Genomic DNA, 16,464 nt, shown 5'->3' with positions numbered 1-16,464 from the left:
CCCTCTGCATTACACGTTCATCTGACAGACTTATCAAAAGTTATTTAAATAGCAAATACTTCAAATGCAGTCAATGCTAGGATTATTAGTATAATTCAGGGTAAAATGCCGTTGAGGTAAAATTGCAACAATAAATTATTTAAATCTTTAAATAAAAGAAAATTGTTGTTTCATTTATCTATACCTGAAATTATCCTAGAAGGTGCCTGGATGCCTAACAAAGTGAAACGTATTTAGAACAAAACAGAAATTGAATGCTTATGCATTGATTCATCATTGGTATTGTTCCTCAAAATCACTTTTCCAATGTACTTATATATTGTGATTGTGGAATCCTATATGTGGTTTAAAAAAGGAATGGCGAATGATAAAGTGGATACAGGTGTTTTAAAATTGGTGTTCACAGCCTTGACGTCTCCTATGATGAGTTCCTGATCTTGTACAGGCACTCAGGAACGTACCAAGTGAGTTCACACAGAGAATTTTGTTCTGTTGGTTGGGACTGATTTCTTTTGTCCTTGACACACACCAGACTGGCCTATCTATCAGCTTTGTAGAAGTTTTTTTCAATTTCCACATTGATGAAAATGAGTTATTAATGTTGGTTTTGAGGAAGCCGTGAAGGCAAGCTGCAAGAGTCTAGTAGTAGTGTTGCCAGTTAGGGCTCCCTGCTATTAGGTTTTGATTTATGATGAGAAAATAACTTACTATATACCATTACGTGGTCAGGTCACCTCCATGAATTACTTAATGGGAATTGCATCACATCATTACTAGGATTCTTTCCTTTGGAAAGTTATTAGAAGAAAGTCTTCAAAGTGTTAACATTCAGGACCTGCCTCACACAATGTAGCATTATTACTCCCCTCCAGCTGGTCTGCAACCAAAGCACAAGTCACATCGGGCACCATTTAACCCTTCTCTTTATTTTACTTTCAATCTGTTTACAGAATACAAAGGATAAAATGAATGTTTATTAATCTTTGTTATTACTACAAGATTATTAGTGGATGAACTTTCATTCTTTCTGCCCCCACTCTTTGGAACTCCATCCCAGAGTCCCTCTCAGCTTGCTCCCTTCTTCAGGGTCCATTTCAAGACCTTCCTCCTGGACCTTGCTTTCAGTCAAGTTTCATCTCCCCACTCACCTTGACTTCCACCACAATTCAGGTGCTAAGCCCAGGATGTTAAATTGCTTGGGATGTTTTCCCAAAGTGAAAGGTGCTGTGTAAATGTAAATTTTTACCTAAACAGCAGTAAGTAGGAACCTGGTTGTTAGTCGATTGGTGGATCACTTTTCCGGGGATAATAATTCCTTAAAAACAATAAAAATAATAATAAAATTGATCACTCAATCCACGACTGTTTGTGGGACACTGCTGTGCGCAATTGGCTGCCGCGTTTCGCCCACAAAATATACAGTCAATTCACTTTACAGTATATTCTGTGAAGCGCTTTGAGACGTCTCAAAGACGTGATAAGGTGCTATATCAAAATCAAGGATTATGATTATTATTAAACAGTTTTACAAGATCATTTTTTAAATGAGTGCATGAACAGATGGAATATGATTTTTTTTGTGGCACTAATGACATTGTTTCATTTCTGTCAGTTATTACGTGCTTAACCTGTGGAACTCGTTACCTTAATCCCTCTGATTTGGGATAAGGATATCCCCTTCTTCTTCCTACCCCTTTCCCTACTCATTGTGAAGTGATCAAACTTCATCATATGGGAAATGTTATATCTATATGCAACTTTTTTGGGTTATCTCACAGCTCATTGTCTTGTGTTCGCTGTTCTGTTTTCATGTGGAAATGTTGTGATTTACTAGATTAGTTATAGTTCTTACAAGTTATTAGTTAATGTTGGTATATATGTATTAGAAATATTTTATTATTATTTTGAATGACATACATTCACCATATTCTGAAAAATGTTTCATTTTTAAAAATTGGGACATCTCATAAAACTTTAAAAATATTTTTCTTTCCAGAATTTAAACTAGCCTAGAACCGATTCTTGCTATGTTTATGCTGCTCGATTCACGGTGAAGCAGCACTATTTTGCTGGCCATTCAGCAAGCAATGTGCAATACGAATCGGGGTTTAAGCCAATGTGGATCAACTAGAGGCCAGCTCCTGACATTACGTGATGGAGGTGGTTTTGGGAGCCTTTTGATTCACAGTACAAAACACAGTAGGGGCCAGGTTGAATTGCATCAGAAAGTATGGTAGTTTGAATATCCGTGTTATACATGGTGCCAAATGAACACACCTGCCTTATTTTGAAATCTCAGAGCATTTGGTAACTTGTGAGCAGATGGTGTAGCAGTTTAATTGGCTCGTGTTTCGTAGTATGACGTGGGCTTTTCAGCCCCATTCAGCAGGCTTTCATGCTGAAAACATGTTGAGCCTGATGGCCTTGGCCATGTTTAACAGAATGTACAGTACCATGGTGGATTGTCAGTAGCTGGCTTTGCTGGTTCTCAGCCAGGTATCACTTTTTAATAGGAAATGTATTGCATCAAATCTCCATGAGAATAAGTGGAGAAAAAACAAGCATCCAATATGGCCTTGCAAAATCTGTCAGTAATGATCCTTGGGGGGGAAAAAGGTAAATGTCAGAACAGTTTGATGAAGGTGATAGCAGTCACCCCATGTAGAAGGGAAGTGGCTGAATTGAAGAAAATATGAACTGACATTGTGACAGATGTCAGGAAAAACACAGTCAGGCTTAGGGTTTCCTTTATTGCTAATGGTGGGGACTCCCCACTTCTAGCACTGATGCTATTGAAACAGAGGGTGTGCAGGTACCAGAGTGAAAGATACAGGAGAGAGCAGAATAGAAGAGCTGCTATTACTGAAACCTCAGAAGATTGCACTTATCCTCTGTGTGTGTGTGTATATTAAGTTGGACTGCCTTCCAAAATGTTAACAAAGCTTAAGTGCAGGCTGAGAAAACGTTGAGGGAAGTTACAATCCTTATATGTTTAGAAAATATTTTACAACTTAATCTTTTGTTTATTTTCCCAACCTCCCCAACTTTCCAGTCACAAACAACATTTTATTTTAAGTTTATATTTCTTCCATCAAATGTGACAATGAAATGATTTTTTATGTGAAACGTTTGCAAATGGCATACGTTTTCAGGCTTGGCTTAAAAATATCTCGTCTCCCACACAGTTAACTGTGCGCATACTGTGCCTCTTTCTTCCTTTGCCTAGCAACTTTTCATAGTTCAGTCACAGAAGAACATGAGCACTGAACTGTGTTGTATGTGGGTTAGCAGTGTGAAATAAAGTATAATCCCCAGAAGCTGTCATACACCCTTTCAGAGGGAATTTCTTTAGAACAAGCATAAAGATTTTTTTGGACCCTCTGAAATACAAATTCATAAATTCTTCATATGTTTTGCAATTATTATTATAATTGGGGTGGCTTTTTTTCTAAGTGTCTTAAAACTATAAACAACATCGTAACCACCTCTCTACTAGCACTAAAGGAAATTGTTCCCTATGAACCTCTTAACATTTGACAGATGGTGTAGTAATGAGCAAAGATTAATAAAGATTCATGTCATCTTTTGTATTCTGTAACCCTTCAAGTGAACTTGATTTGAAAAGAGACAGAAGTTGCAAGTATCAGTAACCTAATCGCAGTTTGATGCAGCAGTGCACAGGTCACTGGCTGTTGATATGCAATGAGGGCCTGACCTCCGCTCTCCAGCCCCACAGCTGCTGACACCCTTGTAGAGCTGTGTAAACACATTTTTAGAAAAAAGATTAATAGCATATCTTTTTTTAATCTCACCAGTCAACTCCTACAATATCAGCAGTGCCTATCAAGCAAGTGTTAGGCTGTCAGGAGAGGAATTTAAAATGGCTTGATCTAGGCCTTATTGTTGTCAGTGTAGGAGCCCAAAGATGATTTCACTATCCTCTGATAAATTTATATAATTTTTTATTTCAGTTTTTACCCACAGCATTTCCAACATCTAAGCAGCTGACCACAAATATCTCCTTACTTCTGCTGATTTTATTCTGTTGCACAAAGGTGCAAACCCTGACAAATCTCCATTTTCTTCAGCCCATTGGGCAGCAGGTTCTGTTCTGTGCTGCTTTTGATAACTCGGGTGAGGGTAATTTTTAACTTGCCATCTAGTTAGCTCTAATGTCAAGGCTGAGGTCAGACCTTAACTATTTCTTTAAGGTGGGTTTATCACTTTCAAAGAAATGTAACTGGCACAAAAACATTTCATACATCTGTTTAAAGTGACAATTTCAGAACAAAATGAATCCAACATCTCATATAACTGTTAAGGCTGCAAATCTCCAATTTAAAAAATAATAACTAATTGTATTTCAATGTGTTTTAGGAATTTAAATTGTATTAATTAAATTGTTTTTACAGGCTCATTCAGATGGTGAACTGCATTCTATATCCTAAATGTAAGCCTATTTTAAATATTGTAAATAACATGTCTACCAAATACCAGATGTGTGAAATTCTTCACACCCTAAAAATAGCAATGAACAGTAATAGGGACATTCAGCCCATGTCAATGCACTTCACTAAAGTTAATAAGGACAATGATGTGTAGAATTTCTAGCCCCAAGTTTTTTTTGTTGCTTATATATGATTTGTTTACAAACACCACATATTGAAATTTTAAATAAAATCTTTGTTGCCAAAGTGGAAACCTATTTTACTGTTTTCTCCCAAGTGTGAAACATTCAGAGTTCCTTTTGAAACCTTTTTGATCCTTTCCACTTCCTCCCCCCCCGCCCCAACCCCCTCTGATGCATAGCTAAAAATGTTAGTTTCCTTAGACCAAGTCTTCTCACCAGATTAATAAATAATGGCAAACACTTGGAGGTTCACACATTTATAGTGCAGAATAGATGTGAGAGGATCAGGCAAGGCCTTTAGCAACAGGAGCTGAATGGGCGTTCATTAATAACTGTCGTTCACTACCCATGACAGTGGCTGACCACACTCCCATGTTTGTCATTGAAGGAATTTTAGAGTAATGAGCCTTGCTGCCTTTAGATTTCAGCTCCTTGAATTACGACTGACACTGAATTAATGGGCTTCAGTCTGAGAAGACAAGGGTAGTGAAGCATCACAGTTATTCACTGAAAGGGGTTTGCTGTAAATTTGCTAATGTACAACAGTGTCATGGAGCGTATAATGATTCTACACACAATGCTTCTGACAGTATGTTATGAAAAAGTGAGTTTGATTCGTAGTTATTTTCTATATTGTGTTATATTTTCTATTTGATGCTGGTTGGTGTGTATTGAGCAGAATGGCCATGACAACAATGTTTGAGTAAAACTGAAGAAATTAGGCAGATCTAAAATATAGATTACACTAATTTGTTCATTGCTGCAAGACAGTGAGCATATGAATTATCACCACAATTCTCAAAATGCTTCCTCATATTTTCTATGTTTGGTTGTTCCATTACTGTTTAATATGGTGCTTTATAGTCATTTTGAAGACTGTGTAGTATCTCTGCATCTGCTACGTGAAAAGCGCTACACAAATGTAATGTTGCTGTTGTTCAGTAATATTTCACTTTTCCCCTTTTCTATAGATCCCTACAAATGAAACAAAGTTTGATTGCTATATATACTTTAATACTTATTGGAAATAGATTTGATTTAACACCTTAAATCCTCCATGCACATTAATTCGTTTTAACTCTGTTTCCATACACAATATAAGAACACATCTTTAAAGCCTTCTTCTGATCTGGCAGGTACAAAGATGTACAAAGTCCCTGCCAAAAATGGCCAATTCTTTGTTAAATTACATGTTTATTCATGATTAGTGGGGTTGCAGCATGGATCCTGTTGTGAAATGGTTTGGGATTAAATGGAAATACAATACTATGATAACATATTTCCATTTCATCCTTCAAATCAAGCAAAAGCAACTTGTCAATAAAAACAATAATAATAATAATAAACCTTGCATTTGATATAGTGCCTTACCAATTCTTTGAGACGTCTCGGAGCGCTTCAGAGAATATACTGTAAAGTGAGTTGACTTGTTTTGTGGGCGAAACAAGTAGCAAGTTGTGATGCATTCTAAAATCCACCCAAATAGAGATTCTTTGGAACTTAGGGTGAGAAATTGCTCAGGCCAAGAAGTGCAGCAACTTTGAGATGTCCTTTTTATAATAATCTGAAGCTGTTATTCATTACAAAGCAATCTACCACGTAAGGTGTCTCTGAGTAAATGTCCACAGACCTTTAGCATAATTTATCAGGAAAGCATCTGTTTAAAATTGTTGGAATGATGTTCACTGACATTGACAGGACTTCTGGTGATTCTGCATAATGGATGCTCTGCTCCCATGGAATAGATTCATCTACCAATGAAAGGCACTTTGTGAGCACTCTTGAGACCTTTGAAATGAAGGGCATTCTGTTAATATACTATCCTCAATAGCAACCCACCATATGGACCTTCCAAATGGCTGGTTCTGATGCAGAGATGAATGTTCCCAAAATTTGGCAATTGACAGGGAGTACTGATCTGGCCCTGGGCTCAGCTGAATTGTTGGACTTCCTTGGAGTTATTCAGCTTCTTTAGGTTGAGACGTGCCCAGGATTCTCCAAATTCCTCACGACACATCTTCCTTTCAATAATGGATCATCTTGAATAAGATGTAAATTATAACATACTTAAAACATTTCTCTGAATTAGATGATTCAAATCAATGGCATATCTCAGACTTTCAAACACGGGATGGGATGAGATGGGCTATTAGCTTCGCTGGGACCCATGCTTCTGGTTAGATAACATGAGCTTCCCTCATAGCCTAATGGGTAAAAGAACTACCTAGTGCTAAACTGAGCCATACAGACCAGAAAGGCGAAGGTTGTAGGTGCTGAAATTGCTGATCTCAGCTGGTTCTCAATAATGGCCTCAGCACAATTCAATTAGGAAGAGGGACATTTGTCAGTGTTCCTGCTCCTTTGTTCCTTGATTGCTATTCAGAGACCAGTACTGGAAATTGCTATGGAGTGGATTTCCATGAGGACATATTCTCCACCGCTTTCCCCCCCCCCCTGCCCCAATATGAATAATGACTTGGATGAGGTAGGAGAAGACAATCAGCGCTGGTGAAACCATACACCAGTAAAAAGAAAAAGGAGTCAGACACTTTCAGAATAGATGGAAGGAGAAAAATTAGCAAAGAAGTAAATAATCACTTGATAAAAGTTAGTAAATTAATACTTTTTATGGCTAGTTTATTTTCAAAATCATTAACAGGATGTAAATTATTGCCCATAAATGACAACTTTCCATTTATTTTAATAACTACTTCTTACAATATTTAATTATCAGATTACTGACTTCTGGTAAGGAAATAAATCAAATTTATGGGATTCTGTTTTTATCTGTGTTTGGAGTTATAGTCTTGGTTCTATTAATACTTGTATCTCTCTTTAGTCACTGACCTGTTGGGTGTTTTGGTTGTACTTGTATTGCCCCTAGAATATTACCAAGACCACCACAGTCAATATGTAAACAGGTAATAACATTATTCAATGGAAGTATAAATTATTTTCAGTTTGACCATATGTAACTATCCTTAATATGAGGGGGTAACAGGGGAACGATGAGGTCCATTTTAAGATATCTCTTTTTGAAACCAGGATGACTAATTTATCTAATCATAATTGTTGCTTATCTCTATAACACTGAGATAACCCTAGATGCTCTTTTTAAGTTTGCCTATAAGGCTTGGATATACTGACCGAAGCAAACCAGTTTATTTCTCTACTGGGAAGATGGTCGGGTTAGTTTTGTGGAAGGTTGAAGTCAAATGGGCTGACAGGCTTTCTTGATCCAAACCTTCTCTTGCGATCACTGTACATCTTGAGCTTCTGGGATATTGTTAGCCAACAACGATTCAAGGTAGTTCAAGTCCCATCAATGGTAATGGGTGGTAGATGTTGGTTAGGTTTGTGAAGAACTAGGAACAAACTGTCTTAGTAGATTAAGGAATTAGATTACTACTGCCCCATTGAAGGGCCTAACAGTTAATGTTTCAGGAGTTGAAATGCAAGAGTATTGAAGATGGTATTTGGTATGAAGGACGTTGATGAATGTAGAGTGGAATCATCTGAAAGAAGGTAGATTGAGGGAGGAGCTGAAAGGAGCAGGAGAAGACAGGAACGAACAAAGTGAGAACGAGAACAGACCTCTGGAAAATTAGTCAGTTGTATTAGGAACATAGAAAATCATGAACAGGAGGAGGCCATTGAGCCAATTTACACCAGTTTATTAGATCTTGGCAGATCCCAGTATCCATCACTTTCACCAACACTGCCAAGGCTCATACATGAATAATGACCATGGGTGGGGTACTGGCCAACCAATGCCCCCTGGATCCATACCCCAGCAAGAGGAGGCATATACCAATGGGGAAGAAAACTAGAAAAATAATTGGACACACTACATTATTAAAAAGAAATAAAAGTTGGACTTCAATGAGTTGCCAAAGTATTCCAGTGTACATGTTTCATATTGCATAATACAAGGCAGTTGAACAAAAAAATATTGGATGAGAAGAATATTATTGACTTTTTCAATAGAATTCCATTTAGCAGCTCTATTTGTGGACTTAGAGTTTATGAGCAAAGATTAAGTTGTCTCAAGATGCTTCAAGTCAATTAAGATGCCAGTAGTGGTAGCTGTACTCTTAATAAGACAGCAGGTAGCACTGAACCTTGATGAACTGCTTGATCTGACGGTTAGGGGAAAATGAGGAATGAAGGCTTTCATGCCAATTAGAATAACATTGCTTTCTTCACTGGTGCAGACAGAAAAATCAGAAGAGTAGAAGCAGCATTTAGTGCAGGGAAAGCCAGCAAACAATTCTCTAAGGCCACCCCAGTCAGTTGATTTATGTTGCCAAGCAAGTAGAGGATGAATGAGGTTTGTTGGAAGATATTTTTCAAAGTGCAGGTTTGAGATAGTGATCAGAATTTCCCTGAGGTGAGGAAACCGATGCATCGGAACCATTAGACTAAATTTGTTATTTCTTATTTGCAACCATCTATAATTCAACATGTGTTTCTTTTCTCTCTGAATTTATCAGTAGTTTGCATGATCTGTGCTTTGATTTCTTGATCAATTTTCATTGCTCCCGGGTATCATTTTTTAGTTAACCTTTGTCTACTCTTTTGTAATTAAATTGTTCTTTTTAATCTTATTACCACTTTTGAAAAATGTTATTGCACCTTAATGATATGTGCCAAGGTCTGCAGCCTAGTTCAGTTGTGTTAGAAAGTAGGAAGAAATTAATAGCCATGAGCTCTTTTTTTTAATTTGTGAGGAATTTTGAATTGCTACAACTTGTGGTACACATTCCTCACTTAAAATTGTACATTATTAACCATTTTCTCCCTACTGACGTAAAGATTTGTTTACCATGTTCCATGGTTTCTCTCCGCTATTCTTGGCTCTAAATCATGGTATTAATTTTTTTTAACTTAAGTTTTCAAGTGACTAACTGTGAACCAAGCAGCTATTTATCTAAAAATATATTGCATTCATCTTCCTAATTACAGAATTTGTGTAGAAAAATTAAGCAGGGGAAGGAATTGGGAGATGAAAAATAAAGGAAGATCTATCTTTTGTTTAAAACAAAGTTCAAAAGTTATTTTTTTTTAACTTCATGTCCATCACAATTTTAACTTCAAGACTCTCACCAAACCTTGCCGGGCTGCACACCACTGTTCCAAGCTGTATGTCATCTGAATTAGGAATGCTGGTGTATTTAGATACATAGATATAAACCTTTATATCCTACATATAATTCTATATAAAAAGTCCTTTATTTCTTTTAATAATCTTCTACCATAAATATTTACACCAAGGAATTTTTAAATTATTTATCAGGATTTTAATGAAATAAATATTCATCAGCCCATCCTAAATATCTTTTACCAAATTTTCATTGCCAGAAAATAGGGGAAGATTAGAATGCGTTACATTGATTAAAGTTAATTAAAGATTTTTTTATACTGATTAAAGATCCTCGGCGCCTGCTTTGGAAATGAAGTTGATGTTGTGGATTCAGTCTGCTTCCCAAATGTTTGAATTCCCTGTCCACCATGTCCAATGAAAAGATGTATGCATATGTGATGTTTTCATACACATTCACAACAGAATCAAGGCTTAAAACTTCAGCTCAAAATCCAAAGTGATGCTTGCTCCATCGCAGAGCTGGGGGTGAGTGCTGCTTTGTAAGGGACGTCGCCCTTTGGATGAGAAGTTAAACCAAGGTCCCATCTGCGCCCTCTTCAGGTAGACGTTAAAGAGACTGTAATGCTTTTCGAAGACAAACTTTTTTCCCCCTGTGTCCTGGCTGATAATCCCCCAGATAAAACTGGTCATTCGATTACTTCACTTCGCGGCTGTTTGTGGAAGATTGCTGTTCACAAATTGGCTGCTGCGTTTGCACATTAAACAGACTACACTTATTAGTAATAATACCTTTTTTTAAAAAAAATTGGGTCACTCAATCCACGACTGTTTCTGGGACACTCATGTGCAATTGGCCGCTCCATTTCACCTACAAAAAAACTTTACAGTCAATTCACTTTACAGTATATTCTGTGAAGCACTTTGAGATGTCTTGATGACGTGATAAGGCGCTGTCTCAAATGGAAGGATTATTATTATTATTTGGGCATGGAATGCCCTGCCAAAAGGTAACTGAAGTAGAATACAAAATAGCTTTTAAAATTAAATAAATATTCGCAAAAGAATAACATAAAGGGCTGTGGGGAAGAGAGAGGGATTGGCATTGACTAAATGGATAGATCTTTTTAGAAAGTCGGCCGAGGCATGCTGGGCTTCTTACTGTTTCGTAAAATTCTATTCTAGGAAAATGGCTATGTATTCATTTGCAGTTTTAGGGCAAATAAGGGAAATCAGACATCACCCATCTATCAAGAATCCAACAACTAAAACAAGGCCATTCTAAAGTCTGAAGCAGTAGTTGAGGTTCATAAAATCCTAACCACCGCTACAACAGGGCTAATAACAATTCAAATTGTCAGCGAGAGAGCGACACAATCATCATGTTGCTCCTGACATCTTTGTACACGCTGCATTTTGAAGTGCAGATGGAGCCGGCATATACATTTTGTATTTTTGGGGTAAGTATTTTTTGTATTTTGTATTTTTTGGGATCCACGTCCCTATAAGCAAACCCACATAACCATTTAACCAATTAACCGGATTAAAGCAAAGCGCATTCATTATAGCTGTGTTGTAGTATAGAATGTGCTTTTTNGTTGGGCCTAGGCTATGGTAGCGCATTGTACAGGACTCCTTTGTGAACTTTGTCTGGAAATTAAAAAATAAATCAGTGGTTATAAATGTATATGTGTCTGATAGCAAACACTAACCTTTAATCACATTTAATCTTTCACTTCACCTACAGTACAGCACATGTGTGGGTAACGACTACAAGCCTTCACATTTTTGTACACGAATGACCTTCAAGCTATCTTCAGCCCTTGTCAAATTAGTGGTGACAGGGAGGTATTAATGTTTGGTGCTTGATATTCAAGCCTTGAACTACATGATTTATTCTACCATAGTATGAATACAAGACTTTTGATGGTAAAATTGATCAGTGCACATCACAGACAGAGCAAAGGTTGGATGAATGAAAACGTCTGTTTTATTCAGGGGTAAATCTGATCTCTTTACCTTGTTCTTTGTTACATTGACATAAATGTTTCATGTTCAAGGTTTCAGGATATATTACTGTAGTTATCACCAAGAATTGTTTCTTTTAACAGTTGTGAGTATTGAATTGTAGAGCTCAGTTTTGATAATCTATATGTCTTTGTGGCCAATCAGTAATTTAGGTACAAAGTGAACGAGCAGATTTGTGGATGCCATTCCTGGCACAGTGCCTAAGGGTTCTGTGACCAGACTTGATGCCCTGCTCAAGGGTATCTGAAAAATGTGGCAGTCCTTCTGTATTGAGAAAGTGAGGGAGGGGAGAAAACAATTGTTTCTAAAATCAAGAAGGTAGACAAAATTAATGGTGTGAAAGTGTTTAAAAAGAAATACTCTATTCTCTACTTTGCAAAATAATTATTTTTTTATAAATATACTTGTCTTTCAAATTACAATTTTACATTATACTAAACTATATATGTGTATTCTGCCCTACTAACAATGACATTCTAGAAGAAGCTGTTTTAAACAGCATTGTTCATGGAAAAACTAATTTGCTTTGTAAGCTCAGAATGAGGATGGGAATCTGGTCAAAGCACATCAGAGTCACCGCACAAAGCTCTCTTCCTCTCTCTCCAAACAAAGCTTTACCAAATGAAGACTCTATCTTTCAAAGATCACAGTGGGAAAAGGAAAAGACTTGTTTGCTCTTCTTGTTCCCTCTTCAGTCAATACTATATAAAGAAAGGCTTGGCAAATAATAGATCAATAAATATCCCCAAATCTTGCTCCATTCACAATGCACAGACAATAAAATTGTGTGGTTTGTTTTACAAAGGCCATTGTGAAATTAATTGGTAGCAGTGACTAGTGAATACTAAGTTGGTGGTGTATAATGTTTCTGGTATATCGGATATAAATTCATTAGTATGAATGTATTGATGTGTTAAACATTCTAATTTGGGTCAAGTGTTCAAGACCTTTCCACACAGTTTACAAAAATAGCAAAATACAATTGACAGCAAGGATGTTTAGAAGTATATTAATATTGGTTCCTGATTAATCATAGCCTGGGTTCATATTTAAAATTTTAAAAGGACTATTTATATTTTATTTTCTGACCTCACTGTTCCTGATATTAAAACTCTAAAACATTTGAGAAAATTATACGATGAGACTATTCAGATAAACTGAAAATCATGTTACCATTCAATTGAATGAATCATGCTGGCTTTGATCTCAAATAGAGCTTTTCATTCTGCTTTACATTTTAACAGCATTCTGATGATGTTTGTGCTATTTTGAATGGATTACATAGAAAATGGCTAATGCAAATCAAGTGATAATTTCCGTTTTGCTAATCTTTTATGGTAGTTAATTATACTTCAGGACTAGATGATACAAATCTGTTTGTGGAGTTTGTTTGTATAAAATAAACAGCAACTGTTATAATTAACTCACAAGTAACAGAGTTATAATCTCTGCAATGTGAGTGGCTTATTCTGTGTGAACCATTACCCCAGGGTGTTTGTTATTTACACAACATTTTGAAAAAAAATTAACCTCCAGTTTTTGCCAGTGTGGTTTAGTGAAAGTCTGTAGTGAATAGCGTGCTCATTTAAACAGTCCAAAGAAGAGGTGGAATAAGTATAATATATAATAATAATCCTTAAGTTTGATATAGCGTCTTATCATGTCTTCGAGACATCTCAAAGTGCTTCACAGGATTTACTGTGAAGTGAATTGACTGTATATTTTGTGAGCAAAATATATATATCAGTTAACCCAGATTTTATCACAAACACATTTGAATAAGAGAAAAACACCTGGAGCAAACTGTTTACAAATAAACCATGCTGATTTAACAGTTTAATTTGGAAAAGTTCTGGCTGTGGTTTGGAGGCATAAGCCATCAACATAACGAGACAGTGAAGTCCTATTGCATGGTGTGTAAACCATCCAAAGCTAGTTGCTCATTATAAAAGTAATGTTTTTATAATCTAGACTCTAGAGTTGCAAACATTCTTTAGCCAAATAATTCTCTTCACAGTTTGCTCAGTAATTATTTGTAGTTATAGTTTGATATAGTTATATAATGAATTTTGATAATAAGTTCTAAAAAGGAAGTAATGCAAACCGTCTGGTGGTGAAAGAGTACAGTACAATGCTTTTGTCTACAGTCAGAGTAGACACACCAATCTACTGTACTTAGCAAATGTTTCTTCCTGATTGATTTCTGGCTAAACCTCACTCCAGCTCACCTCTGCCTTTAGGAAGGTGGCTGATTCCATCCCTGAGTCCCTATTTCCCACTTTCAAAGTCCACCATGTTAACCACGTTTTCAGTCATCTTTCTGTCCAATCCCTCTCACTCAGGTGCCCAGCCAGCTGTGTAAAGCACTTTGAGACTTGTGAAAGTGGCTATATATATATATATATATAGGATTTTTGGCAATAGTGAAGAGATGGTCCTTCAGATTACATACTATCTCAATAACTACTTGCATTATTACAGTGCCCTTCACGCACGGTAGCATCTTGGAATGTTGCATCTGCCCCACTATTAGTGGGTAAGTCTTCAGTGATTCTGCCCCTGCTCTCTGGAACTCCACCCTAAAGTTCCTCCCTCTTCGCCTTCAAAACCCACCTTTAAAACATACCTCATACCTCAAAATCATATTGTAGCCCTGACTATCATACTATGAAGTTATAAACAAGAGATTTTAAACCAATTTAGAAAACCCAAATTTGTGTTGCAATCTCAGTATTATCCTATAATTCTTTGTTGAATAACTACTTCCTATTTCATTCTTAGACTCTTTATATAACTAGTGCAATCGGTGGAGATGCAGTACATGCACAACTGCAGAAAAATGTTGAAGCTGCAAGATTTAAGGTTATATTTGTTGAATAAGTGGACTGGGTCAATACTGGAAAACTAATCTTACTATATGGCCAATTTGATCTTTGTATAGTACAATATTATAAGAAGCTTGTATTTTATCACATATCATTTTCTTTTTTTTAAGGGAGAAGCAACAAACATATACCCTGCACTAACAGAGGAAACAGCGACTGCTGAACAGATGAACCAACCGGAAGAAAATACTTCTTTAGCTGTGGAGCTCCTTGGTGATGTTCCATTCACTTTAGCGCCTCACATTCTGGCATTGCAGGCCAGTTTTCACGATTTCCCAGACGCCTTAAAACTACCTAAGGATGTAAATGAGAATTTAGCAAACTTCTGGTATGATTTTACTCTGGAAAACTCTGTACTTTATGATTCCTAATTAATGTTCTATTTTGCAATATAAATCTTGTTTACAGCATTCTATATATTTCAGCAAAATTTGGCAGTATTTTTGTTCTATTTTCTGATGCAAATTGATTTTCTTTGATGTTATTGATCAGTAACTTCACTGGGCACCAGTCAACCCTCACAAACAAAAGATTGTGAGTGCTTGTTTGAGTAAAAACTGTTACCTCATTGAAAGGAATGATCAGTTTGGCTACTATAGGAAAGCTGTATTCTTCTTGAGGTACAGTGTGATAGGAGGGGGAAATTAACATTCAGTTCATCACCATCCACATTGAGCCTCCAGCTGGATGATCATAGACAGAATAGAATTGATCAGAGGTCATGGGGAGTTCTGCAACTCAGCTTGGCTGAAGAAGAATGAGAGAGAATTATTTTCATCTTTTAAGCAAGTCAATTGATATAAAATATCAATATCAAAAAAAAGTCTAGTATACATTCAGCATCTAAACAATTCGTGGGGATATTGGTTAGTTTTTTTNCTTCTATAATTAATGTTGTCTTAAATGTACGGAAAAATATGTGGCCTTTATGTGCGATGGAAATAAAATGATATATTCTACTATACACATGTTCTATTAAATATGTCCATATATGCTTGTTGGCGACCCAAAGCACTAATAGGTAATGTGGTCGTATTCTCTATCTCCAATTTAAATAATTCAGTCAGTTAATATAATATGTTCTTCATTGACTGCAGGATCTACCTAATTGCCTATTTATAATGGTGATGATTATTTTTCTGACTTATTGATATAGTTTTGAATTTTGAAAGAATGTTTTATTAGTACTAGAGAATGGGATAATACTTTAATTTGTAATTGTATTGCATTGCAATTTATCTAAGTTGCTGAATTGAGATTTGATGCCTAAATAAAGTTTATTGAATTATTCCTTATAGTCAGAGTATCCATTTTACTGCATCAGTGGCAATGAATACATATTGGCTGCATTTTATGGGTTGGAAGTAAACTATTGCTATGATGCTTTGGGTGATCGTTGCACATCGAGTCTTTTCTGTAACTTGAGAATTAATGATTCACTTTAAAGCTCACATTGTAGCTGTTATTTTACATACTTTAATTTACAGTGATTTACGTTAACAATGGGAAATATTTCCACAGTTTTTACATGGGAAATAGTATGTGCTGTGTGATACCAATTGACCCTAATCTTTTGTCTGCTGATGTTTCATTGAGTACTACTGCCAACTGACATCCGTAGCAGACACTAGAGAAAAACAATTTCTTAGGTAATGACTGTCTTTCAATCAATTCTTTTTAGTCTTTCAGTTCAAGGGTATAAATGGTTGAAAACAATTTTCCCTCATTTTAAAACTGTGTTCACAGTTTTGTTATGAGATGTTTAAGGATTTTTATACAAAATTTCCACAGTATAAATGAATGTCTCTTGGCAGCTGAGC

The 16,464-nt window shown here is 36.1% G+C and overlaps 1 protein-coding gene across 1 annotated transcript in view; it reads left to right on the top strand.

The window, feature by feature from the left end:
• umad1 (UBAP1-MVB12-associated (UMA) domain containing 1) overlaps positions 1-15,934 on the top strand; it is a 56,924-nt gene extending 40,990 nt beyond the window's left edge. The window contains exon 4 of the mRNA XM_042332332.1: positions 14,755-15,934. Within this exon, the coding sequence (XP_042188266.1) occupies positions 14,755-15,015 (261 nt within the window). The 3' untranslated portion in view covers positions 15,016-15,934. The remainder of the gene's footprint in view (positions 1-14,754) is intronic.
• The last annotated feature ends 530 nt before the right edge of the window (positions 15,935-16,464 follow it).

The sequence above is a fragment of the Callorhinchus milii genome, unplaced genomic scaffold (genome assembly GCF_018977255.1).
Source record: "Callorhinchus milii isolate IMCB2004 unplaced genomic scaffold, IMCB_Cmil_1.0 Scaffold2, whole genome shotgun sequence".
Lineage (NCBI taxonomy): Eukaryota > Metazoa > Chordata > Chondrichthyes > Chimaeriformes > Callorhinchidae > Callorhinchus > Callorhinchus milii.
The sequence above is the reverse complement of the archived record's forward strand: the minus strand, read 5'-3'. Positions and strand labels throughout refer to the sequence as shown.